This window comes from Sminthopsis crassicaudata, chromosome 6 (genome assembly GCF_048593235.1).
Source record: "Sminthopsis crassicaudata isolate SCR6 chromosome 6, ASM4859323v1, whole genome shotgun sequence".
NCBI classification, from domain to species: Eukaryota; Metazoa; Chordata; class Mammalia; order Dasyuromorphia; family Dasyuridae; genus Sminthopsis; species Sminthopsis crassicaudata.
The window spans coordinates 173,874,510-173,902,022 of record NC_133622.1 but is presented as its reverse complement, the minus strand read 5'-3'; the positions used below and the strand labels follow the sequence as shown (position 1 = coordinate 173,902,022).

The 27,513-nt window shown below is 37.4% G+C and overlaps 1 protein-coding gene and 1 pseudogene across 3 annotated transcripts in view; both read right to left on the bottom strand.

Annotated features, from left to right (window-relative positions):
* The window catches only part of ANXA5 (annexin A5), a 50,992-nt gene extending 30,784 nt beyond the window's left edge, over positions 1-20,208 (bottom strand). The window contains exons 1-2 of one of the 3 annotated variants that reach the window (XM_074275053.1): positions 19,957-20,208; positions 19,238-19,277 (exon numbers count right to left, since the gene is read on the bottom strand). In XM_074275053.1, coding sequence (XP_074131154.1) covers positions 19,238-19,240 — 3 coding nt within the window. In that variant the 5' untranslated portion in view covers positions 19,241-19,277; positions 19,957-20,208. Of the gene's footprint in view, positions 1-19,237; positions 19,368-19,935 lie in introns of all 3 variants that reach the window. The other 2 variants (XM_074275054.1, XM_074275055.1) reach the window with 2 other exon arrangements.
* Positions 20,209-22,296: 2,088 nt separating this feature from the next.
* On the bottom strand, positions 22,297-24,444 carry LOC141547314 (choline kinase alpha-like; annotated as a pseudogene).
* Positions 24,445-27,513: the final 3,069 nt, after the last annotated feature.

Below are 27,513 nucleotides of genomic sequence, written 5' to 3'. Positions count from 1 at the left end.
TTTTCATAATCGATGACCTTTCTAAAAGAAGTAGAAAGCCATTTGTCTTGGACAAAAGTTCAGGTCAGTTTTCTCTAGTCTATTCACCCAAAGTACAAAGCAAAGGGTGTGTGTTAGGGATAAAGTTCACTGAAGAGTGAGGGATTGCGGGGGGAGAGGGAAACATTTAAGAAAAAGACAGAAGAGAAATACAAAAGGATAGTATCCCCATTTTGCAAAGCAGGAAACCAGAGCTCAGAGAACTACTAGATTGCACAGGATTATATAATACTATTCCATAAGCATTTATTGTACAGCTTTGTCTATTGAGTCTAAAATATTTATTGTAAAGTATCCCATTTCCAATTCAATTCAACAAACATTTGTTAAGCCTTCGCTATACTATGTACAGACAGCCAGGTGGCCTAATGAATAGAATCCTGGGTTTGGAATCACAAGTCTCATCTTCTAGACATCAAATCCAGCATTGGACATTCACTATCTGCATGACTCTGGGCAAGTCACTTAACCCTGTTTGCCTTAGTTTTCTCATCTATAAAATAAGCTGGAGAAGGAAATGTCAAACCACTCTAGTATCTTTGTCAAGAAAATCCCAAATGGAGTCATAAAGAATTGAATGCAAATGAAAGTGACCAACCAACAAAGCTTCCTCATACAAAGATGAAATCATCCCTATCCTGCAGGATCTCCCATTGTTCTCACATAGATAAGTTAATGCAAAGTATTTGGAAAGAAATAGGATGATGTAAGTTATAAAGTACTAGGCCTGGAGTCAGGAAGACTGAAGTTTGAATCTTGTCTGATACTTCCAACTGTGTGATCATTACAAGTCAATCAACCTATCTACCTTAGTTTCTTCATCTATAAAATGGAGATCATCATCCTAGTCTTATTGTAAGAATAATATGCTTTACAATTTCTGAAGCACTTCACAGACCTCAAGGTGTTATATATATGCTAGTTATTATTCCTAATGGTTACTGTAATTATAAATTATTATAATTATAAACATTCTATCATAATTATATGCTATATAATAATTATAAATATATTTTATCATAATTATATTCTATAGAACTAATTATAAGTAAATTTTATAATTATTATTATAAATAAACTATATGATAATTCTAATTATAGATATACTTTATAAAAATAGAGCAATCTCAAGAGGGAGGAATAAGATAAGCAGGACCTTAACAAGACTGAGATGGTAGCCAAGGATTCTGTGCTACAGAAACAAAAAATAAGAATATTCTAGGAGAGGAAAGTCAAGCACAAGACAACTTAACTAGAAGAGAGATTGTGGAAAGGGGAATAATAACAAACAAGATTGAAAAGCTTAAAGGTGTTAAATTAGAGAGCTCTTTAAAAAACAGACTAATGATTTTCTATTTTAGCCTAAAAACAATAAAGAGCCACTAAAGATTCTGATTAAGGGAATAACATGGACAGATATGTGTTTTATAAATCAATCTAGCAGAGGATGGATTTGAAAAGAGAGGTGCTAGAAATAGGGTGACAAATTAAGGGGTCATTGCTGTTGCTATTCTATGACCCCATTTGGGATTTTCTTAGTAAAGATACTGGAATGATTTGCCATTTCCTTCTCTAGTGAAGAGATCATTGCAATCATCCAAACATGAGGTTATGTGGGCCTTAATAAGGGCAGAGATGTAAAAGTAGAGAGAAGGGGACAAATGAGAAAGAAGGGAAGATGTTATATATTCAGTATTAATTGTTATGTTCCAAGAAGGCAAGGTATATCTAACAAGTGGTTAATAAATGTCTACTCTAGGAATCTTCTAACTCTGCTGTCAGTTCTAGGAGGATTATTTCTGCTTTCCTTCTAACTGGAAAATCTACAAACTTGTATAGTCAAAGCCCACTATCTTTTGCCTTCCTTGATATCATTTAGCAACCATGCCTAACATACACTAAGTTCTTAATAAACGTTTGTTGCCTGACTATTTGAGTGGTTGTATACAATCTTCCTCTTGTTAAGAGGAAGCACTTCTGGACATAGGCTTTAAATAAGAGTTCCTTTGGCCATAAAGAATTAGCCATCTTGAGGTCAAACTAAGAATGAACTCCTCTGGATTTATTGAAGCTAATCCTTCAGGACCACAAAGCCTTTACAAGCACAAGTCAACAACATTAATTAGGTACCTATTACAAATCCAAGCAGTATGCTAAATAATTGGATACAAAAAAAAAAAAAAGTGAAAAACAGTCCCTAACCTCAAAGAGCTCACAGTCTAATAGAAGCAAAACTTCTAGCCTATAGCAATAGCCTTCAAGAGGCAATACGGAGTAAGGGGTGGGGCATTGAGGTTTAGAGTCAGGAAGATTGGGTTTCAAATTCTGGCTCAGTTTACCCACTAGCCCTACAACATCAGTGTGCTAAGTGCAACCTCAGATTTACATAAAGACTATGAATGCATCCTTTCCCCTTTTTCCCCACAGAACAATCTAAATGAAAGCTTTCTAGAAGCAGAGAATTGGATTTGCTGGCCTTTGGAAATCCTATAACCACAAGTTTTTGAGATGCAAGTGAGGGGGGGGGGGGGTTGTTGAACTATAGGTGGGACTAAAAGGCTTCTAAGGTCCTTTTTACATTCTAAAGTTTTGTGGTAATTATATAATAGTGTACTACATAGAATGCTACACTTCAATTCTGAAGAGCTGAATTCAAATTCAACCTTAGATACTTCCTAGCTATGTGACTCAAGCAAGGCATGAACTTTGTTTGCTTCATTTCATCCATAAAACAGGATTTTTAAAAAGCACCCACCTCCCAAATTATGCTCCAAATTTCTCTCCCTCTCTCTCTCTTACTCCCCCATCCCAAGGCAGCAAGCACTGTCAGATTATTTATGTGCAATTCTTTTAAATGTTTCCATATTTGTCGTGTTATGCAAGAAAAATGAGACCAAAAAGGAGAAAAACAATGAGAAAGAAAAAAAAACAACAACCCTCCCCCAAAAAAAAAGCGAAAATACTATGCTTTGATCCACATTCAGGCTCCATAGTTCTCTCTCTGGATACAGATGGTGTTTTCCATCCCAAATCTATTTAATCAACTCTCAATGGCTAGAACTTCATCGAAGATGTCACCCACACTAGTGTCTTCATCTGGGAATGCCCTTTTAACAATGAAATCCCATATCTAGTCCTGATCTTGATTTCTCAATCCACCATGAAGTAGAAAGCATATATTCATCATTGGAATCCCCAAATGGAATCCTCTAGCATGGGAGAGAGCAGGGAAAGGTCACTGAGCATTCCAGATGGTTGCTTTTTTTATTTTTTAGAAAAAAAGCAGCTAGGAACAGGTGAGGCCCTAATACTCAAGTCAGCACATGATTCAATTTTGTTTTGCAAACCTCTAATACACTTACTATGTAGCACGGTGTACTACAGCTATCCCTGTGTGGTGCAATAATTTCATGGAGGGCAGAAACTATTTCTTATTTACATTTTGTATCTTCCCCAGTCTTGAGCTCAATGTCACTTAAGTAGTGTCCAATTCTTTGTAACTCCTTTTGGAGTTTTCTTGGCAAAAATACTGGGTGGTTTTCTATTTATTTCTCTAGGTTCATTTTACATATGAGGAAAATGAGGTAAACAAGGTTAAAAGACTTGTCCTAGGTCACAGAGATAATATGTGAATTTGAACTCAAGTTCTCCTGACTCTTCTCATTTTACTTTTTTTCTTTTGTTTTGTTTTCTTTTTGTCTATGGCTCCCAGAATCCTTGACCTTAATCTTATTAATAATAAGGTAACGAAGACAACTATTATTACATGCCATTTAAAGGTTTTCCAAAAGTCTTACATATATCTCACTTTATCTTCACAACAATACTGGTAAGTAGACATTATTATTATTATCATTATTACTCCCATTTTATAGATGAGAAAATTGAGGCAGAGGTTAGGCAACCTAAGGAGCCAGTGTCAGAATTTGAAAGCTGGCCTTGACTCCAGGACCAGCATTCGACCTCTATAGTCCCAACAAGGGGAAAGGATCACATTAAAAACACATTATTCTTTCTAAGAGTGGCTAACAGTGACTTAGTATGAAATATTTTAAACCATCATTAATGTCCAAGAAAACCCATTGAAGTTGCATCTTGCTACCATCAAGAATAAGGTAACTCCAGTCAGATATAGGAAAAAAAAACAGAAAATGAAATTATATATGCTTTTAGTAATTTCATCAGCATTCTGTAGTGAAGCCTGGCACATGACATCAGCACACTCCTCTGGCCCCTTCTCTCTCACACCAATTGCTAAACTGGGCCAAGGATGAATGTCAGTTGCTCAAGAAGTCCCAATAAGGCAGCATGGTACTATGAAAAGCACACTGACTCTGGACTCAGAGAACCTGAATTAAACTGCCTGTTGTGAGTGTCTTTGAACAAGTCACTAGACTCACTGGGCCTCAGTTTCCCCATCTGTAAAACAAAGGAGTTGGACCAGATGGTCTATGAGGTCTCTTTCAGCTCTAGGTCAATGAACCTAAGGTAGTAGATCATAATTGTTCTAGGTCAGTGACACCAGTCTTTCCACACCAGGGTGTCAACAAACTCCCAAATGTATTGATTTCCTTTATTAGCAGTGAACAGATATCAAGCAAGTCTTGTTTTCTTTTGAATCTAAATACATATTTGTGAGGTAAGTAATTCTCTCTTCTAAGAAATCAGACAAATAGATATGGCTCAGGGTCAAGAGTCCTCACACTGCCTTACTTGCTCCAGATTCATTCTTTATTTATTATTCAGTCTTAGCTTGGACCATCTCCCTGACTCAGAAGCTTCCTTCCCCCCTCTTCTCTGCCCCAGCCAAATATACTTTTTCTTTTATCTCCTTCTTTCCAGACTCTGCTCTAGAATAGTAACTAACGAATCAACATGACTAGAGCCCTCCATTTGGAATCAGGAAAACCTGATTCAAAGCCTGTCTAGGATGCTAGTTGTATGAATATGGACAAGTCATTGTATCTCTCTGTTTCCTCATCTAATGTCCTTTCCACAAAGAGTTTCTGTGTGGCTCAAAAGAAAACTTACTTATTGGCTTTGCAAATTTTAACATTAGAAGGACCAGTAGCATCAATTTATGCAAAAATATTATAATTTTACTTTGAAATGAAAATTTTCATCCTAATATACTACTCTATATTCTTTGCCTAGTGGTCAAAATAAAATGTATTGTCTCAATTGGCACATCTTGGACCTTCCAGGTACTCTTTAAGGCCATGTAAACAGTAGCAATTATTATAGTACTTAGAACAATAGCCTTCATTCATTCTGGTACCAATAAAAAGTCTCTTACAAGCATGAATGAGAAGAGCTGCCATTTACATAAACCTCTGACATTTACAAGCTTTATAAATATGACTTCATATGATCTCATAATCCAGTGAGGACTATGAGTATTCTTATTCCCATTTTACAGATGAGAAGGTTGAGGCAGAGAACCTCAGAACTTGACCATAGGCAATGTCAATGCTACTAGTAAAGAACTGTTTGGAGTTTGTACCTCCCTGATTTACACCTCCCTTGAAGCTGACAACTCAGTGAATTTTTTTTCTATGGTTAGGAATGACATTGAAGCTTGCATGACCTTAGTATACTCATGTGAGCCACCTCTCTGGGAAAAAAGCCTTTAAGAGTGAATATTCTACTGAGTCAAATGACTTTTCTGTAATCCACTAAGACCAGCTTTTGCAGGATCTTATAATTACACTATAAGTGTAGAGCTTTTAGCCAGCAGTGTGAGAGTGGAACTGAGACTTGCTATAGAAAAGTGCCTGTTACAAAGTTGGCTTGTTTCCTTCTCAAATTTCATTAAGGAGGCTCTCAGAACTGGCAGACAGGGACCATTTTCATAAAGATTTTTTTGGGATAGGGATTAAATGTATAACTTCACTGGCATCAGAAAAAAAAGGGAAAAGAAGAAACAGCAAGGGAAAGAAGAAGGGAAGGGGATAGGATAAAAGGAAAAGGAATAAGAATAAGGGGAGGGAAGAATATAGAAGGGAAGAGAAAAGGGGAAGGGAAACAGAAAAGAAAGGAGAAAAAGAAAAAGAAAGGGAAAAAGGAGAAAAGGGGAGAGAAGAGGCCAGCTATCTTCTATGTCACATTGGCTCTCAAAGATTTTATAAAGAATAATAAGTGGGCATTTGGGTTTATAATTGTGTATATCTTGTCTTCTGCCTTTCTGTCCTATAATATTATCTGTGATTCTTTAATCATCTTTAAAACCTAGTTTATTCTGTGGCTAGGAAATGTGATTAAGAAAAACTCTGTTTTTGAGGTTGTGTCCCCTTTAATAATTGCCATCCCATAATGAGAAGCAAATTATAATTGTGCAATTTTTGTTTGCATAGCACCTAAAGACTGAGTCATTTCCACAGATATCCTCCATGATCCATCAGCTTCTCAAAATCCACATATACAAATAAGGTATCAAATTTGCCTCCAAATGCTTCTCTCATATTTCCTGCCCTCCCTTTTTTCTTTGGCTGGGGCACTTGGAGTTAAGTGACTCACCCAAGGTCACACCGCTAGGAAGTGTTAAGGGTCTGAGGTCAAATTTGAACTCAGGTCCTCCTGACTTCAGGGCTGGTGCTCTATCCACTTCATCACTTAGCTGCCCATCTATTTTTACTTAAAAGCACTCCCAACCTCTCTGTCATCCAGGGAGAAAAGTTCAGGGTTAGCTCTGACTCTCCCATACCTCCCCTATACCCAATCAATTGCCTGGTCTCTTTGAGTCCATTTCCACAATCTCTCACATCTGCCCCCCTCTCCCTACCCATATTACCATCATATCCATTCTTACCCTCATCTTTCACCCAAATTACTACTGGACCTCCATATTGCCAGCATCTCCATTCCCTTATGGAACACATATTATTATAAATAATCTTCCTAAGTAAGGCACAGGTCAACCATTCTACTCTCCCAATTCAATACCATTCTTTGGGCTCTCTATTGCCACTAAAAATTAATTAATTAATTGCCACACCTTAGTCTCATCCTCTATCATCTGGTTCCAGTCTACTTTTGCAATCTTATTTTACTTTCATATCCTTCAAACTCTAGTTATTTCAACTAGATTAGCACTCAGGAACAATTCACCTGTGGCAATTTCTCTCCTTCCATTATTAAAGGATTCTAGGATCTGTTCTGAGCCATGGTGTTTCTAAAAGAAACTAATGCCCTTTGCCCTGGCTAAAGCAGGCTTAGGAAAAACTGGTACCATCTACATTTGGCAAGTAGGGGACAACTGACTGAATGAGAGAGGGGCCAGTGATAATGGCTGCCTCCAACTGAACAAGTCTGTCTGTATAGAAGGGAAATGACCAGATAAACACCCCATATAGACTACACCCCAAGTCCCTTTTTAAAATGTTCAGAAGCACTTTCAAAGTATCCTAGCCTGAAGACTGACTAATCTGAAATAGAAACCTCTTATCAGTGTTTTATTAACTATTGATTCTGAAACTAGATAGTTTTCCTCAATCAAAATCAGTCCCTAAAGAACTTGTCTCCATGCAAATAAAAAGAGACCAGTGACAGAAAAAGAGGTCCTTGACCAAATTAACTCTAATTTGGATAATGATCTACCTAAAAAAGAAAGAAGTTCTTTTAATTGCTTCTTTGGGTTATCTTTGGTCAGTTACATTCCTAGAAGCAAGTGGTCAAAGAAGGATTAACATGGTTTTAATGACAATGGGCTGAAAGTAACTACTATTCTGTTTGATAAAACTAAATGGTTAACTGAACTGTCACATAAACTGAGACTCTCGAAATACTGATTGTAAAATATTCCTCATTCAAGAACCAGGTCACTTGGGATTTCAAAATTACTTATATGGTTTTTAAACATGGCCAATACAGTCGTTACAAAGTTGTCATTTTTCTTTCTCCCTGAAGAGGGAAGTGGAAGAAGGAGAGAAATGAAGTGGGGGGGGGGGGTTAAAAAAACACATAAGGAAATTTAATTTTTTTAAAGAAGTCATTTGCATAGAGAGATGTCCAAAAGTATAATAAGAGGGACAGCTAGGTGGTGTTATTAAAGGAATTAAGAAGAACTGAGTTCAAACCCAGCTTCAGACACTTAACATTTACTAGATATGTGACCCTAGGTAAGTCACTTAACCCCAATTGCCTTTCAAAAAAAAAAAAAAAAGTAGGATAAGACTGTGAGTTTTGGACATTACTTCCTAAAGCATAAAAATGCTTAAATTCGGAATAATAAATTAATAAAAAAAATTATTTCTGGTGTGGTTACAACACAGTATAGAATTTTTTCCCTTTGAAACAACTGATATCCTCAAAGCAAAGGAAGAAACAGCAAAACCAGTTCAATTAGACATTAAGAATTCATTCCTTCTTTCATCTAACAAACATTTTTTTCAGTTACTTACTATATTTCAAATATTATGCTCAAACTTCTTGTGGGATATAGAGCTGTACAAACAGCAATCTTTGATCTCAATAATAAAGTAGTGAAAGATTAACTGGCATTACCTTGAATTGTAGGTATTGGGGTCTGTTTCTTTACTTTTAAAGACACATGGCATAGACAAAGGAGGGGAACGTGGAGATATCACTGGATTTATAGTCAGGAGCCAAAGGTTCAAAACTCACCTCAGGATGCTTACTAGCTATTTGCCTTCTCTGTGCCTCAGGTTCTCCACTTCTACAATGGAACTTTATTGCTCTGCTTACTTCAGAGGACCATCATGAAGTAAGCATCATGAAAACATGAAAGTTTTAAAATTTGATTCTTATATCTTTTTGTGTTCTGGACCTTGAGGCAATATGGAAGAGCCTATGACACTCTTCCCATTATCACATTGTCAAATGCATAAAACAAAATACACAGTTGTATTATATATATATATACATACATATATATATGTATGTATATATATATATATATATAAAATGTTGAAATCCAGTTATCAAAATATGAAAAGCTCCAACTGCATAAGACACAGGTTAAGAAGCTCTCCAGAGGTATAAGAAAGATATATACAAATGAGGCAGAGATATGTGCAATTGAGATTTCATATGATTTAGAGAGGAATCTTGGAAGTCATCCAGTTATTTCATTTTACAAGTGAAAAAAGAAGCTAAATTCAAGGGATGGGACCAACTTTCTGAGGTCTTGCAGAAAGTAAAGAATACAAGTGGAATTTATAATCAGGTCTCTATGGATCACAAGCCAACCCTTTCTCTTCCAGGCTCAATAATTAGTAAAGGAAAAGAATAGCATCAGATGTTCAGAGAAAGAAGGGACCAGCTATTCATTGAACAGATGAGAAATCTGAAACTTAAAGGACATCTAATGATTTCCCCATGAGAACCCAGCAGAATTTGAACACAGTCTTCTAACTCAAGTCAACAGCTTTCTTCTGCACACGCCAGAAAACTGTACAACACCCTAGCTAAAGGAATTTTCATGGACAGTAAGGAAGGAACTCTAGCTACAAACTCTGCTTAATTCCCAGTTAAAAAAAAAAAAAAAAAAAAAAAAACTTGGCTCAGCTTCAAGTCTAGTTTTGGGTGGAGCAGTAGTGAATTAGCGGAAAAGGTTTATTGGAAAAGATAGCAGACAATTTGGATGCAAAAGAGCCTGGGAACTATTGAGTGTAAGCATAAATAGCCCCACATACTCAAGGCAGGCTCACCTCTAAAAGCAAGAATTTACAAAATAAAAGGTGAAAAAATAAGCCTGATAATCTTAAAAGTTGTTTTAATTATATCAAAAGATCCAAAAGTAAAAAGTGTCATATCCCATGGCCCATTCATCAACCCAGCAGTCCCACTATCTATTCAGGTGAGCTGGCTTTTTTAAGGAAAACTGCTATCACCAGTGGGACCTCTCCCATCTCCCACCTCCATCCTTCCTTGCTTTCATCTGCTCAAAGGTTGGATGAGTTGGGAACAAACAATGCATGTCTGTGACATGGAAGATCACTAAGCCCCCTAAGGTCTTCAGGACCTGACCATCTTCCCAACCTCTATACCAAGAAGACTCTCATCACAGTCATCAGACTTTCTCTTACAATGCAATCACCCCAGGGCAATGCCTGATTCAGGGGACAGCTACATAAAGGTTCCCCATCTTTCTTACAGATGAACTTTCTTGAAATGTTTTCTTCCCCAATTAGGTGTATGAGGTCTTTGAGAGCAGGGCAATTTCAATTTTTTGTATGCATCTATACTGCTTATTTAGCACAGTGACTGACAAAAAAAATAAGGATAAATAAGCACAAATTCTTATTCACTCAACAGCATCTTCTAGTCAAAAGAAGATATCTCTCTCTGGCCATTAACCTTAAAGATAACAAAGTATCTTTATTTTAAAAGTCTCTTGGTACATGTCATAATTGCTATTCAATGAATATTAATTAAGCACCTATTATGTGCTTGATGTGGCTGCATGATGTGGTAGAGAGAGAATCAGCCTAATAGTCAAAAAGACAAGGGTTCAAATTTCACCTCTGACACACTATCTGGAAAAAGTCACTTAACCAAAACTGTTTCAGGTAACTCTAGGACTGAAAGTTGCAAAGAAAATGCCTATTTGCATTGGTAAAAAGAGTTTCTCTTCTGGGAGTTTCCAGTTACCAATTTAAAAAAACTCAAGTTCAATCCCTACCCCTAACCCTAAGGACCTCTGAAATTACTTGCTCTATCTCTCTTCCCTTGGCAGATGAAAAAATTGAGACAGAATTAGTCGAGTTGTCAAGGATCACAGAATCAGTTAATAAGTTAGCCAGGGTAGCATAATGTCCCAGCTTGGTAGTATGTTCAATAGGATGTTGAAACTTCATCTAGTATTTAATATGTATGGGAATGCCTGCCATCCAGGGGAGGGGGTGGAGGGAAGGAGGGGAAAAACTCGGAACAGAAGGAGTATAAGGGATAATGTTGTAAATAAAATAAAAAAAAAAATTTACCTAAAAAAAAAAAAAAAGAAAGAAAGAAACTTCATCTAGGCCCTAAAAGATAGGTTCAATTTTTAGCAGGCAGAGGGAAGGATAGAGGCAAGAAAAAATGAATGGACAAAAAAAGTAAGATTTGTGTGAGGTGTGCAGCCATAAGGCAGCCTGATTCAGTTAAAGTGTTATGGAGAAACAGTAAGATAAAGTGACTAAATAGGGTATTCCTTTGCCACAAAGGGCTTTGGACATTGGCTAGAAGAGTTTGACCTTGATTTGGTGATCTGCACGTTATGTTACTGAGCTGAACAGTTAAGTGAGAATCTGGCAGAAGGTCATAGAAGGGGTTCAAGATGGGACAACTGAAAGCTGGAAAGGATCTCTGAGATTATCAAGTTCATCCCCATCACTTTGTAAACCAGGAAACAGAGATTAAATGACTTGCTCAGAGTCACATTAGTAAACTACTATGATAATTCAAATATGAGGGGATGAAAGAGCCTGGCCTAGAGTGGTAAGGAAGAGACAGAAATGATCTAGGTCAAAAGAAGAAATAGTAGGCAACCATGATTCCTGAGGATTAATGAGGAAGAAAGATAGCATCTCCTATAAAAAAAAAAGAGACTAATTGGGGGCAGCTAGGTGGCTAAGTGGATAGAGCACCAGCCTTGAATTCAGGAGGACCCGAGTTCAAGTCTAATCTCAAGACACTTAACACTTCCTAGCTGTGTGACCCGGGGCAAGTCACTTAACTCCAGCCTCAAAAAAAAAAAAAAAAAAAAAAAAAAGAGAGAGAGAGAGAGAGACTAATTAATGATGACAAATGAGACCCAAATCTGGGGCATGATCAGTGTGGACATTTGTTTTGCTCAACTATGTTTATCTTTTTTCCCCCAGTAGGGGTGGGAGGGAAAGGAAATAAATGTATGTTACCTGAATATATTAATAGACATATATATGTATATATACAAATATTTTTAAATGAAAAAAATGATAGGACTCGCTCGGTAACATTCTACAGGGATGAAATGACAGAAAGGGCAGCACCGAACATGACTCCAGTGTTTTAAGCCTATGAATAAGCTCATGAAACTGAAAGTAAACTGGGCAAAGGAGTTAGTTTGGAAGATGGAGCAAACAGAATGAAATCAGTCTGAGATTGGAATGGTTTGAGGTAACAATGAGGTAATCAAGTAGAAATGTCCCATGGACAGTTGGAAATGTGTGTGTGTGTGTGTGTGTGTGTGTGTGTGTGTGTGTGTGTGTGTAGTGGAGGGAGAACATACAGAGCAAAACTGATAACAGAAACTCAGAAGTCTAGTCAAAAGTCCAAGTATTCTAGAAAGCAATTTGGAATTATGCTAAGAATTTAAATGTCCATGCCTTTATCCAGATATCTCATGTCTAGGCATGTGTCCCAAGGATGTTAGAGATAGGGGGGGGAGGGGGGAAAGGTCCCATAGGTAATAAAATATTTATATTGGCACTTTTTGTGGAAGCAAAGGACTAGAAATAATATGGATAGCTATCAAATGGAGAATGTCTAACAAAGTATGATATATGTATGTAACAAAAAGTTATTGGGCAGTAAGAGCTGATGTGAAGAATTCAGAAAAGCATGGGAAGACATATGAAATGATACAAAGTGAAATAAGAACCAGGAACATAGTATTTACAATAACTAATATAAATGTAAACTGTTAGGATCTTATTAAGTGCTAATGAGATAATGAGATGTTAGGTTTTTACTAAGTGCTAAGTCAGTACTTAACAATTCTCTAGTCCACACCTTTTGGTTCTGGCCTTTAAGGGGAGTTCTCCCCCTCTGAACTTCTGAGGAGGAGCTTACATGTTTAAGAGGAGCAAGTTCATTGGTTGAAGTATTTTTCCCACAAGCCCCTGAGTTATTCCACACCCATTCTCTGGGAGGATAAAAGAAGCAACATTGGGCCTGGATGGGGAGTCTACTCTAAGTCAGAGTTGGGATGGCTGGCCGGAAGATTGAGTTAAGACAGCAGATCTCCTCCCAGAGAGTGATCAGCAGTTTTGGAGACAACAGAGCATTACAGTAAACAATAACAAAATTAAAAGTAATTGCATATTTTAATGACCCCAGAGCTTATTCCAACGAAGAGATTCGAGATTATATATTCTTCCCTTTTTTTCGCCAGGATATGAAATACTTCTGATATTTTATCAGATTTAATTAGCAGATTGGTTAGTTTTTCCAATTTGTTTTTCTTTTTTTAAAGTCTTTTATTATAAAGGATGTCTATGTTAGAAATAGAGAAAAATGAAAAAAAAATCTATAACCAAAAGATATTTTGAAAATGCAAGAATTCAAATCATAGTAAATTCAATCACAGTAGAAAAGTGCCTTATTGATCATCTAAACCAAAATGGCCTCATTCCCCAGAGCAATTAATAGAAGTTCAATGACTTAATAAATGACTTAGGTAAGGTGTCACAGTTAACTAGTCAGGATCAAAGCTAGAATTAAAGCTACCTCACTCCCAGTTAATAAAGGAAAATCTCTTTCTCCATTATCCCCTTGTCATTTTCCCTTCATCCAATCTTAATTTTGTCTGTTTTAGAATTATAGAGTGAACTGATATTTAAAAGAATTGATAGTAAAACCTTAAGCATGAATCTTCCACAAGAGAAACATAAAAATGCAAAAATATCTATATACAAGTACACTGTGAAATGTTAAGATTTTTTTTTAACTTTTTGTCTTTTTTTAAAGTAATCCTCATTTTTTTCAATCTAATTTCTATTTGCTATTTGAATTAATGTATTATCTTATTAATATGGGTACTCCTTACTGAGATATTTATTGCAACCTATGCACTCCCCAACATTCTGTGCTGCTACCATCTCTGTCTTTCCTCTAAAGTTATGTCTCCACACTGCAATTAAATTCTGAAGAAAAGACTACAGATACAATTTGTATCAATACAAGGATCACTCTTAATTCAGAAAGAGTAACAATGAAACCCTCTTTCCTATTCTTTGTGGGAAAATGAGATACACTGTTAGGACATGGTCAATATGCTGGTTTCTTATGCATCATTCTGCTTCTTCCTTGTATTTCCAAGGAAAGATTCCATGAGGAAAGGTATTATTATTCAGAATTGACAATGATTTTTTTTTAAAGCTGTAATAAAACTGAGAGGAGGGAAGTAGTAACTTTTTTTAAATTTATGGACAACACTTGCACATAGGATATTTGATTCATTCATTTTTTTATGGACCATGAGCCAAAAACTAATATGAACAATTTCATTTCATAAATATAAAGCTACTTACCAATTTAAGCAACACAAGATTAGCTGTTAATTTAACCATTTTTATGGAATTCTTAGAATTCTAGAATTTCTGAATTGGAAGGACATCTCTGGATTACACATTCTTCTTCTTCTTAAACAGAGGCTACTCTGTTCATTAACTCTAATTTATTTTGGATAGACAAGTTGTTTAAATAATGCCTCCCACCATTAGACTGGGAGATCTTTAAGAAAGAAGAGGGGCTAGTTTGGAGTTTGGGTTTTTTGTTTGGTTGGTTGGTGGGTTTTGGTTTTTAGGTTATTTTACCCTTTTTTTTTCCAATCTCAGTACTTACCATAGTGTCTAACATAGAGTAGGTATTGGATCAATGTTTGTTTACTTGACTTAAATATTTTCTAAACATCAGTAGGAAATATTCTAATTTTAGAGTCTTAATAAGGCAAAATAATCGGAATATTTAAACATAATCTTAAAGTGAGTGACAAATCTGCCTTAGACTCTGACTTGTGATATTTGCTAGCTGTGTGATCCTAAGCAAGCCACAACCCGTTACTTAACAAAAATAAATCTATAAATGTGCAAGCAAACATATAAATAAATAAATAAATAAATAAATAAACAAACAAACAAATAAATAAATAAATAAATAAATAAATGAGCAAATAGATAAATAAATAAATAAGGTGAATGACACAAGTCCTTAACCATAGATTGGTGATGAGATCATAGATTTTTTCCAAAATAACAATCTTTAAAGCTATTTGGTCTACCTCTCACATTTTATAGATGAGGAAAGAAAGATATAGGTACATATTACACATGTGCACATATGTGTACATATTTCATATGTATGTGCATGTGTATAGTATTGCTGTTATGCATGTGTGTTGAAAATCTATATCACATGTATATTGTTTATATATCATTCATATTTATTGTACATGTATATATATACTGTGTGAGTATATGTAGTATTGTTAAAAGAGGATTTTTTTAAGAGCTCAAAATGGATCAATTAACAATAACAATTGATATACCTCTATTTTCTTTTATATTTGGCACTTGTTTGATAGTTTTTGCAGAACCTACAAGGCGCACAGCTTAAAGCAAAAAATCTCAATATCTCCCTTCTTCCTTATCACTTCAAGAAAACTCAAGACTTAATAGCTAAATCTTTAACTTAGCTAATAAAATACTTAGAAGCTTAATATATGCTTTGATTGCTAAGTTACTTACTGGCACTAATAAACAAGGACCCTGGAAATTCTTAAAACAAAGTACATTATAAAAATGTGTATATATATATGTGTGTGTGTGTGTTTGTGTGTGTGTCTATATATTGAGTGTGTGCATATAGGTAACATGTGTACATGTGAATATTTTCTGTGTATATAATATGTATATAATGAATGTGCATGAATTAAGTTGTGTGTTTATGTATGGTGTTTATAATATATAGTGTGTACACAATGTGAGAATGTCTATATGTATGTATATAATAAGAATTATATAGATATATTATAGATATAGTGTGAGGATATATGTAGTATATATATAATAGGAATTATATACATATTGTGCTTATATAGCTCATATATACTATATACAGTGTAAGAATATCTATATATATACATAAATGTGTTACATATCTGAGTGGTACAGAGGATAGAGCATTAGACTTGGAGTCAAGAGGTCCTGAGTTCAAATCTAATCTCAGATGCTTACTAGCTGTGTGATCTAGGACAAATCATTTAACCCTGTTCCACTCAGTTTCCTCATCTGTAAGAATGAATAAAAGAAAATAGCAAATCACTCTAGTATTCCTGCCAAGAAAATCCCATATGGGGTCATAAAGAGTCAGACAAAAATGAACACCAAAAATATATTTGTGTGGGTGTATAGTATGTAGATATGTATCTAGTGGGTATATATTTTATATATATATATATATATATATATATACATATATATGTATATATATATACACACACACGTGTGTGTACCTATTATGTGTATGTAGCATGTATGAATGTGCATATATATCGTCTTTACATTTGTGAGTATATGGCTATAGAACCCTACATGAACAAAGAGGCTGCCAAAGAAACCAGCTGCTGCAACACTGTTGCTCCCATGGGCCTGCAGTAGGAAAGGTTCCTGAGGGATGCAGAGACAATATTATCACATGAGGTGGCTACAGAAACTACTGTGAAGTTAGGAAAAAACAATGTAATGAAATGATTCTCTTTGACAGAGTCTAAAGGTGAATGAGAAAAGCTTTCCTAAGAGGGCTTTGCCTTGAGCAGCTGGAGAGCAGTTAGATCCATCACATCCATCAAACTGATGATCTTCCAGGTGTGGTCTTTTCAAGTGTATTTTCTAATACTGTTCTCTCTCCTCAGACAAGAGACTGAGAAGCACAAGTTTTCTGATGAGCCCTAAGGGTCCTTCCAAATCTAACAGCCTCATTTTGCAGATAAGGAAACTTAGGCCAAAGAAGCAGTGACTTGAAGCCTAGTAGTTATTACAATGCTATTACCATCCTTTTTCAAGAACAGGTAAAGCTCCTAAAGAACAGGAATTATTTCATTTTATCTTTGTTCTTCCAGCATCTACTCATAACTTAATCTATCCTAAGCATCAATAAATGTTTTTGGCAATAATTGCATTAAGATACTCAGAGCTATTTTCCATGAAACTGGACAATCTGTCCATTTTAAAAGTTATGCAGGATCAGTTGCCAGGTTGGGAATAAAGAACCAAAAATTAAAGGCAATTGATTGAAAAAACTTTGAACTATCCCACAAAAAAGAAGATGTAGCTGTGTGACCCAGGCTAAATCACTTAACCCTGCTCAACTCAGTTCCTCAACTGTAAGAATGAATAAAAGAAAATAGCAAATCACTCTAGTATATATATGCTACATATATCCTCACACTATATCTATAATATATCTACATAATTCTTATTACATACATACATACATATACTGTATATGGAGACATAGTGGGGAATTATTCTTCATGAGCAGTCAGCCAACTATCATGCATATTACCACCCCAGCAAATATCTCCAGAAAAAGTAGCTTATCTCCCTCAGGGAGGATTGCCAAGGTAATTTCACAGAGATCCTTCAGTGGAAAAGACAAAGAAAAACCCAAAGTTTCCACTCAGTAATAAAAGAACTGATTCACCTTTTGTGTGCATCTGAAGTGGGAATACATAAACAAGAATAATAAAAGCATTATAAATACTCTGTGGGACATCTTCATGTAGATCTTTTATCTGGCCATACAACATCAAAGAATTATCATGAAACTGATGTACACTGAACCTTTTTTTTTCTCAGTTAACCCAAAATTAATTTCGTTTTAAAATTACAACACACTGAAATAAACTTTCACGAGATGGGATATGGTTGGAACCATTACAAATCCCATTTTACAAATTTTAAAAAATCCTCCCTCCTGCACGTGAACATTTTTTTAATGGGGAATGTGCTATACTGGGAAAAGCATTAGCTCCAGAATCAGAATAGCAACTGGACTTAAGATTTCAATGGCATAAAGAACTCCCAGATAAAAAAAATCCCTCTACAATGTAGGTCAGCCTTTTTCAATAATTTATAGTCTTAAGAAGATACTTAGAACACTGAAAGGTTATGTGATTCACCAAGACATTGTGTGTCTGAGGGAAGACCTCAATCTTTTTGGCTTCAAGGACAGTTTTCTATCCACTTCTCTCTATCATAATGCTACCAAATCAAAGGAAATGAGTTCAAATCTTAGTTTAGTCATTTAGTACATATGTAACTTGGAGCAAGTGACTACTCCTGGATAGCCCCCAATTTCCTCATCAGTAAAATAAGAAGGCTGAATTTAGGAAGGAAGATAACATGTATAAGCATGTATATAAATGTAATGCTAACAGGATGAGATTTTTAAATAGTAACTCAACAATATTCTAAGACAATTCTAAAATTCTGTTGTCAATTTTGGTTATCACCCTCAGGCTGATAAAGAAAAAGTCAGAACTCGTCTCACCAGTTTCCACTAAGTGAAGCAATCCAAAAAATATAAAAAATACACAACTTGGAAGCAAACGGGAATTGTTTCTTCCCCTCCAGAGAGGATGAGACAGAAACCCTTCCTCCAGTGGAAAAAAATCAGTCCCCACCCACTATATTGAAATAGAAGAAATTTTTGTGTAAAAATTAAAGGAAGCTGAGAGGAAAATATCAGGTCACATGACCACAATGAGCTGTACTGACTCTGGTTCCAAAGTCAGTTGTTTGTGGGATGGCTCATTTTTACACACAGAAAAGGAAAAGGAAGGGAGTGTTGGGGGAGCAGGGGAACCACCCAAATCACTGCCTAAGGGCCCTAACTGTACTTCCACTCAACCAAAGTAAGGAAATTTTAAAAAAAGAAAAAAGGGGAGTAAAGAAAGGTCACCATGCCAAAAGAATCCAAAAAAAAAAGGGATTGTACTAAACTAGTTTAAAGTTCCATTCACCCTTTTTTAAAACAATTCACAGCTTATAGAAGAAAGACATAGATAGTCAGAAGACATGTGTTTAAATTCCAGCTCCATGGGAGCCCAGGTAGGGCAGTTAATATCTCCAGTTTCTTTCTCTTTCAAATGAGGGAGTGGGACAAAATTATTATTAAAACCCCTTCTTGCTTTAAATCCAAGATTATTAAAGAGATGGGCAGAGCCTGGGATTTAATAAATACAGGGAACTCCCTGGATGAGGAAACTCCTTCTGTCAATGAAAGTTGGCACCTTCTCTGCAATTTAAGAGTCTCAGTGAAAGCTGCCCAGGGACTGAGAGGTTGTGACCTGTCTAGGTGGTCTTTCTGGCTCCAAGACCCACTCTCTAAAAACAAAGCCAGACTGTCTGTTCTTAAAACGATAATACAATAATAAACATTTACTCATATTCAATAACATTCAACAGAAGACTGGGAAAGTAAAGGACATTACCATGATGGTTTCTGAGATGTAAAGAAAAGATGAACAGGACCTACAATAGAAGAGAATAATGAGACAGATTAGTAGTATCTTTCTTAATGACCCAATCACCCAACTTTCCCACTCCCATGGAGAGGTGACCCTGAAGAGTTCAAAAGCACCGGGATTAATACACATCAAAAGAAATAAGATAGCGCTGCCTTCCTCCCTACATCTCCCCCATAGGACAGGTCGGGTTGGGGAGTGGTACCTGTAACTAAAGACTCGACCCAGGCACAGGATGGGACCTTAGTCTGGAGAGAAGACAAAGTAGTGCCCCACCCCTGCTCCCAGCCCAAAGGATGCAAGCATGGGGAGAAATCTGGGGATCACCTAGTCATAGGCTTCAGAGGGAAGGCTGCGTAAAGGGCACCTAGACCGCCTGCGCCCCCCGATTTTCCAAGGAAGAAACTGAGGTGCATGGAAGTGAACGGATTTGTTCAGTTACACTGGTGTGGCAAAGGTGAGATTTGAACCCGGTCCATTGTTCTTCCCACCGGTCATTACGACGCCCTTTTTTGGGTGGACGCGAAACTCCAGGTTCAGGAGCGAATCCTCAAAGTTAGCAGGTGGCAAAGTTGGGACGTGAACCCCAAGACTCCTGGGCGCCCAGTTAGTGTTCTCTGCGTCTCTCAATCCCCGGGGAGAGCCTGGCCCGACTCGGGGCTCACTCTCTCTCCTAGAAGATTTACCTTTAGTGTCTGGTTCTCAGACGTGCCCGGAGGCTGACGGAGCGGCGCCGGCTAGCGCTGGGGTGAGTTGGGCTGCGCTGAGCTACTCTGGGCTACGCTGGACCTGGACGGGCGGCGGGCCGGGATGCAGCAGCGGAGGAAGGACGCGAGAGGAGAGACGTGGCGCAGCAAAGGCGGACCCACACTTCACTCCGCAGCCCCAACCCCGAGGCCAGCCCCACCCAGGCCTTCGGCCCCGCCCCGATCTCTGCTCCGGCCCCCCCGCCCGGCCCGCCCCGGCCCGCCCAGGCGCCTGCGCCTGCTCTGGGGCTGAGCTACTGTGTACTCTGTACACTGTGCCCTCCTCTCTGTCTAGACACTTTCCCCCATCCCCCATCCTCCATCCCACCCACCTCCGCCGCCGAAAATCCCAATCTGGCCCCTGACCCAGCTTCAAGGTCATGGCAGGAGGACAGGGACGCCCTTGACCGCCACGGTGTGGAGAGAGGGAAATTTCCCGGAAGCCTTTCTTAGCGGGAAAAAAAAAAAAAAAAAAAGTCATTGAAAAGAGCTCGCACAGGACCCTAGAGTTATATGGAGTTTGCAAACATACTCGTAGGGAACGTGGTGTACTGTGCTGGCTGGAACACTGAGCCCGAATGAAAAAGCTGTTATTTCCCAGCTAGGGGACTGCCCTTCTGAGCCTCAGTTTCCAGGTCTATGGAATGAGAGGGACAGCTGGCTGAGATGTTGTCTTGGGTTCGTTGTAGCTCCCAATCTGAGATTCTACACCTAAATTTAGACTCTAAAGCCGTTTAATACTAGCTTTTAACACTTCCACCCAGCCATTTATAACCCTATGGTTAAGGCCGGAGGGACCTAACTAAAAGGGGGCAGGGATGGGAATGCCTAGCTGTAAACCAGCCTGGGGCTGTCCAAAAGTGCAATTTGCTGGCGAGGTGGTGGCTTTCTCCCCGGAGGCTTCTTAGCAGAAGCTGGGGAATACTTGGGAAAGTGAGAATGCTCCGAACTTAGTTTGGTCTAGGTGGCTTCTGAGGACTCGTGACACAACAAGGATCTGTTTCCCTCTGTGATTCTCCTACAGTGAGCTTGCTGACTATCTGCTTCAAAACTTTATTTGGTTGATATCAATTCTTGATATTTGATGAGGAAAAAGGACAGCTAGGTGGCGCAGTGGATAGAGCACCAGCCTTGAATTCAGGAGAACGCGAGTTCAAATTTGGTCTTAGACACTTAACACTTCCTAGCTGTGTGACCCTGGGCAAGTCACTTAACCCCAGCCTCAAGAAAAAAAAAAAAGAAAAAGAAAGAAAAAAAAGATATTTGATGAGGAAAGCCCAGGGATATGAAATTACTCTTGCTCAACCAAAACACTATTAAGCGCTTACTCTATGCCAGGTGTTATACTATTCAAACAGGAATTAAATGGCATAGACTTTCCCTGGCTAGCCTGAAAAATCTTTTTGCCATCCATGATTACAGGAATATTCAAAGTTCTAATCAACTGTTTAAATCGCTCAGGAATTTCTATTTCACTCATGAATGACAGAATCCTAACTTTAAAGATCACTTTTTGCATTTTTTTTCTGATTTTAAAACTTGTTTTTAGTATGATACAATCTATGTCAAGCCAGAAATGTTTGCACAAACGACTCAAATAAAAGTTCAAAATAAAAAGAGCTCAAGGGCCATTTAATACCTTGGGATTTTTCACAGAGATCCTTCTCCCCCATTTGTCAGCACAGTCTATTGGTCACTCCAATCATGGTACTTAGTGGGGTTCCATAAGAGAAAAGTGAGAGCTGTGGAAGCAGTTATCCGAGACATTTTTATTGGGAATCCTCAACTTTTACAAGAATTCCCTTAGCACCCCACAAATGGTGAGAAGAGGAGGAGGAAGAGCAAGTGCTATTCCTCTCTTATTAAATCATTTCCTTCCCTACCACAGTAGGGTCTAGGCTAGAGGGAGGCCTAAGGCAGAGATATTACAGGACAGCTATACAAGGTCCTATCAGGTGGTAGAAGTACCAGGATACCAGTAAATTGTGCCTCCTCACTGTCCCCAGCCCTGTAATCCTACCACGGGTATTCTGACCTCTGTCATAGTAGCCCAACAATTAGAAGGGGATTCTTTCTAGTTATTGTAAAATATACCTGGATAATAAACCATGTATACTGGTTACAAGGTAGTTACAATGAAACGAGCTCTATTAATATGTGCTTTCTTGAGCATTGTTGATTTGGATCCAAGATTGGAACAGAGTGTCCTAGAGCCACAGGGGCATATAGCATATCCTCCAAGCAGTGACACTATGGGCAGTTCCTATTTTCTTATGCAAGCTACTTTTCTTCCTTCTTTTTGGACTTCTTTTGGAAGGCAGCCAAATAGTTAGAAATAAGAGGAAACTCTTGTTTCTTGGTAGGATACTTCAGGATGTGGGCTCTGAGAGGGGGGTATTTTTCATGAGTGTAGTCATACATCTAATTACAGAAGTGATTCCTGATGTCAAAGCCTCTATAATTTTAACTTCTATATTCAAAGTCAATGAGTATCAGCTTGTTTTTCCCAATTCTCCCTGCCTTTCAGCAAGAGATATCCCATTCTTGAGTCATTATGTCAAAATATCAGTAGAAATGTAGTTAATTTCATCAAAGCCCTTAGATTTTCCATTTCCAAAAGCAGATTATAACTGAGTTTGTTTGATTTTTTTAATCTGGATTCTCTGGTAAATTTAATTGGTTTAAATATTTCTTCATAGTTTCAAAAAGCTATTTGGATTCTTTATTGAAGGGCATCTTTATACCATGAAATCATTTTCTCAGTTATTTCTGCAAATACCTGGCAAACTTAACTTCTTAGAGTCCAATAGGCAGCTGAGCTAACTGCTCCAGGTTTAAAGCTTTGGGCCATGGGGACCTCTCATTAAGAATGCCCAATATCAAGAAACTGGAAACAGTGTAATCCCATCAATTGGAGAATGGCTGAATAAATTATGGTATATGAATTTTATGGAATATTATTGTACTATAAGAAATGATCAAGAGGATGAATTTAGAGAGGTTTGGAGAGAGTCACATGAATTGATTCGAAGTGAAATGAGCAGAATCAGGAGGTCATTGTACACAGCAACATCAATATTATACATGATCAATTCTGATGAATGTGACTTTCTCACAATGAGATGATTGATGCCAGTTCCAATGATCTTATGATGAAGAAAGCCATCTACACCCAGAGAGAGAACTGAGGGAACTGAGGGTGGACCATAACATAACATTCTCGCTCTTTTTGAAGTTGTTCGCTTGCATTTTGTTTTCTTACTTATTTTCTTTCTTTTTTGATTTGATTTTTTTGTGCAACAAGAAAATTGTATAAATATGTTTATGGATTTAACATATATTTTCACACCTATAATATATATTGGATTGCTTGCCATCTAGGGGAGGGGGTGGGGAGAAGGAGGAGGAAATCTGAAACACAAAGCTAAACAAGGGTCAATATTGAAAAATTATCCATGCATGTGTTTTGAAAATAAAAAGCTTAAAAAAAAAAAAAGAAAAGAAATGATGTACAAAGTATTAATAATTCTGACTAAAATTAAAAGTGTTATGTATTTATGGAAAGCCAATTATTAAACATTTATCAGTATATTATTTTTAAAAGAGAGAGAGAGAGAGAATGGCCAATATAACACTTTCTAGCATCAGGGACTGATATTTTGGCCCATATTTTCTTCCTGTTCTTATCGGGCTCCTTGGTTACAGGCCCCTACCTGTAGAATGGTGCCATCCAAGCCCAGAAGCACTTTCAGGGACTCGTGTAAGACAGACTGGACATTGTCAAGTACTGAGCATAGGAAAAGTATCTTGCTGGGGGTGGGGCTCAGACTACGCAATTGTGGATGTGCTCGGACAGCGCCCTCCAGGCTCCGGACAGGAGTTCCTAGCCCCGGAGATAGGCCTAGCCATGGCTGAGGACCTCGGAGTTCTCCTCCGGCTCCGGGGCGGCATGGGGAGCTGCGATTAACAGCAGACTCCCCTTCCCTCGCCTCTATCGCGCTCCGCGGCCTCCCATCGCTCTGCTAAGTGAGGCCCCCTGCGGCGAGTGGGCGTCCCCTCCACCTCCCATCTTCTTCCCCTGCAACTCAGCAGCTGCCCTAACAGGACTTGATCTTCATGCTGCCGGAGCCGAGGGGGCGCGCTAGCTTAGCTTGGACTGGGTCGGGGGCGCGGACTGGGGGCATAAATGGGCCATGGTGCAGGCTGGCAGGCCTGCTGGGATGGGATGGCGGCTCCTCAGCCGCAGCCTCGGGCTCCAGCTGGGAGGTCCATTGAGTGAGGGGGGAGGGTAAGGAAGGAGGGAAAAGAAGGGAGAGGAAGAGAGGGGTGGAAGGGGGGGGGGGATACTGGGGGCAGAATCGGCAGCTGAGGCTGGAGCCCGGTCCGAGACTGAAAGCTCGACTGAGAGACTTGCATAAATAAGGTCATACAGGGAGTAACACAACTAGGATTCCAGCTCTCAAAGTTCTCTCCAGTTGGTGGGATACATGGGATGATTTTGAACCACTGATTTTCCCAGTGTCCCTTCGCCCATAAGCAGAATACAGATCAACAAATCAGCACCCTACTTCCTATTCCACTGTGGTGCTGAGTTTATAAATAAAATGAATGGGAGACCTTAAGACAGAAGAGTGAATGGGTCAGATCTAATTCCCTAATCTCAGAATTTTAAAATGAGTAGTATTTGTGAGGAATTCATTTCGTTGAAGAAAAATAAAGAGAAATGTTTGTCTGTTACTAACTTATCAGAAAGATTTGTTGAATATCTAAATCCAAGGATCTCTGCTTAAAAATCCAAAGAAACAGAGATCTTGCTTTTGGAAATCTAGTAATAATAAAACAGATAAAATAGTCTAGAGAGGAAAAAGATTGAAGTTTAATAGAGCTTTTTACCAAATGTCACTACAGAAATAACGTTTTTCAGAGACGCTTTCTTCCTAGAAAACCAAGATCTAAATCAGGACATAAGCAAAATCTGGAAAGGCTTCATTTGCTTAACAAAGGAACAAGCCTTTTTAAATTTCAGAATTCCTCTTTCAATATGGTTCTCTGAGATTGAATTAAAGACATTTTTTACTTCTAGTTTAGTTATCATAAGCAATTTTCTGTTACATAAACTGTCAGGGGTCCTCAAACTTTTTAAATAGGGAACCAGTTCACTGTCCCTCAGACTGTTAGAGGCCAGACTAAAGTAAAAACAAAAACTCACACTCTGTCTCCTCCCCTCAGCCCATTTGCCATAACCTGGCCGAGCATCTGGCCCTCGGGCAGTAGTTTGACATACCCTGGATCAGATCTTTGAAAGTTATTTAACTCCCAAGACAATTCCAAAGGCATGATGGAACAAGCCATCCATATCCAGAGAAAGAACTGATGGATTCTGCAAATCAAAGCATACTATTTCCATTTTTTTCTCATTTTTCCCCTTTTGGATTGCTTTTTCTTTCACATGACTAATATGGAAATATGATTCATATTTTAAGCAATATTAATTGCTTGCCATTTTAGCAAAGGGGGATTGGAGGGAGAAAAATTAGGATCTTATAAAAATGAATGCTAAAAATCATCTTTATGTATAATTGGGAAATATAAAATACTTATTAAAAATTTTAAAAGAGAGAGAGAGAGAAGAATATAACATTTTTAGACCAGGACACTGTCCTTTTTGGAATTTGATTAAGTACAGATAAGGTTTGAAGCCAAAGATTTCAGACAAGGACATTGTACTAATATTTTCCAAAGTGGAGAAGAGTAGAGATTTAGTATGCTTCCACTGCTATGTTCAAAAACACTTGGCTAATTGAAGGGGAAAGAAAAAGAAAAGAAAAGGGAGACAGCTCCAGTCCATTAAGAGTTTATGTGCTTTTTATCTGTTTTAGATATTTTTAATAATAAAACTTATTAAACTATTGAGATCTTTTGTTTTTACATCATCACCTACAGTTTCTGCTGTTACCCTCTCTCACTACCACTATCCCAAGAGCCATCTCTTTTCATAAGGAATTTTCTAAAAAGGAAGACATAAATGTTCAGAAAATCAAAAAAATTTACATCAAAAAAGTTTGACATTATTGGCAGTGTTTCATTCTAATTGGTTCTTGCCTCTGCAAAGAAGAGAGAAGTTTCTTCTCATACTTCTTTCAGGCCTCCTTTGCTATAATTCATTTGACATGGTTCTGTTGTTGCTCTGCATGTTTACATCATTGTAATAATGTTTCTGTATATTATTTTCTTGGTTCTACTTATTTTATTTTCTATCATTTTATATAAATGCTCTCAGCATTCTTCATATTTATCTCTTCTTACAACATAGCATTCATGTACCACAATTTGTTTAGCCATTCCCCAAATGATGGACATTTAGGGTTTTTTTCCTAGCTCTTTACTACCACAAAAAAAGTACTACTCCAAATAGTTTGTTGTCTATGGGGCCTTTCTTTCTATCTTTGACCTCCTTGGGATTTTGTCCAGTAGTGAGAACTCTGGGTCAAAGAATATGGATCTTAGTCACTTTCTGGGCACTATTCCAAATTTCATTACAGAATGGAAATGAGATATTTTTTTAAAAATAGGGACATAGGAAAAAATTCCAATATTATGATGTAATTTGAAAGGAAAATCAGATTTTTATATGCAAACAAACATTTGCTCATTGAAGATTTGTCAAATCAAGAAGCATTTATTAACCATATATTATTCCAGCAACAATGCTAAGCACACATAAAAGAGACCATACCATAAAATATTTAAAACCCGTGATCTAAAAGACATGAAAAAGGGAAGAGAAATATCTAAGAAGAAAATCTTACTTCTTATTCTTAGTATGTTGTTGGCTTTTTTTCCCAGAAAAAAAATCCTAGAATTAAAATTTAGCAAAATAAAAATTACTATATGTTCCAACTGCTAGCGTGTTAGGAAGTTAGCAGTTTGCTGAAAAGGAAGCCATTTCCATGTTCTTTTTTTTAGTGAGGAATTCTAAAAAGAAGTTTAATGCTTGCCAGTCATGCCAGAGCCAAGGATGCCTTTTGATTAGCCAGCTCCTTCAGAGTTCAGATGGTTTTACAATAGCTGACTTGCAAAGAGTAGTGTGGTGCCAGCAAAGAACCAAAACTTTACTTCAGAGTTATCACACTAAGGACTATATTCTTCCATTTGCCCCAGTTTTATTTCAATGTAAATTAGCTGATTTATAGCATAATATACAAAAATATTACCTAAACATCAAGGACCACATTCTGTAAAAGCTACTGTAGCTTGCTATTTGTTTTGAAGTACTCTTGGATCTCAAAGATGAAAGGTCCTTATCAGTGTCATCCATTGATTAGCAACTCTCAGAACTAAAAGGAATTTCAAAGGTCTTAGTGATACCTGAATATGTATCTTCTCTACAAGTAGTCAAAACTTTTACTGAGGGGAAATTTATTACCTTCTGATACAATCTAATTTACTTTGTTTTTCTTGACATAAGATCTAAACCTGTTTTTTTGTTTTGTTTTG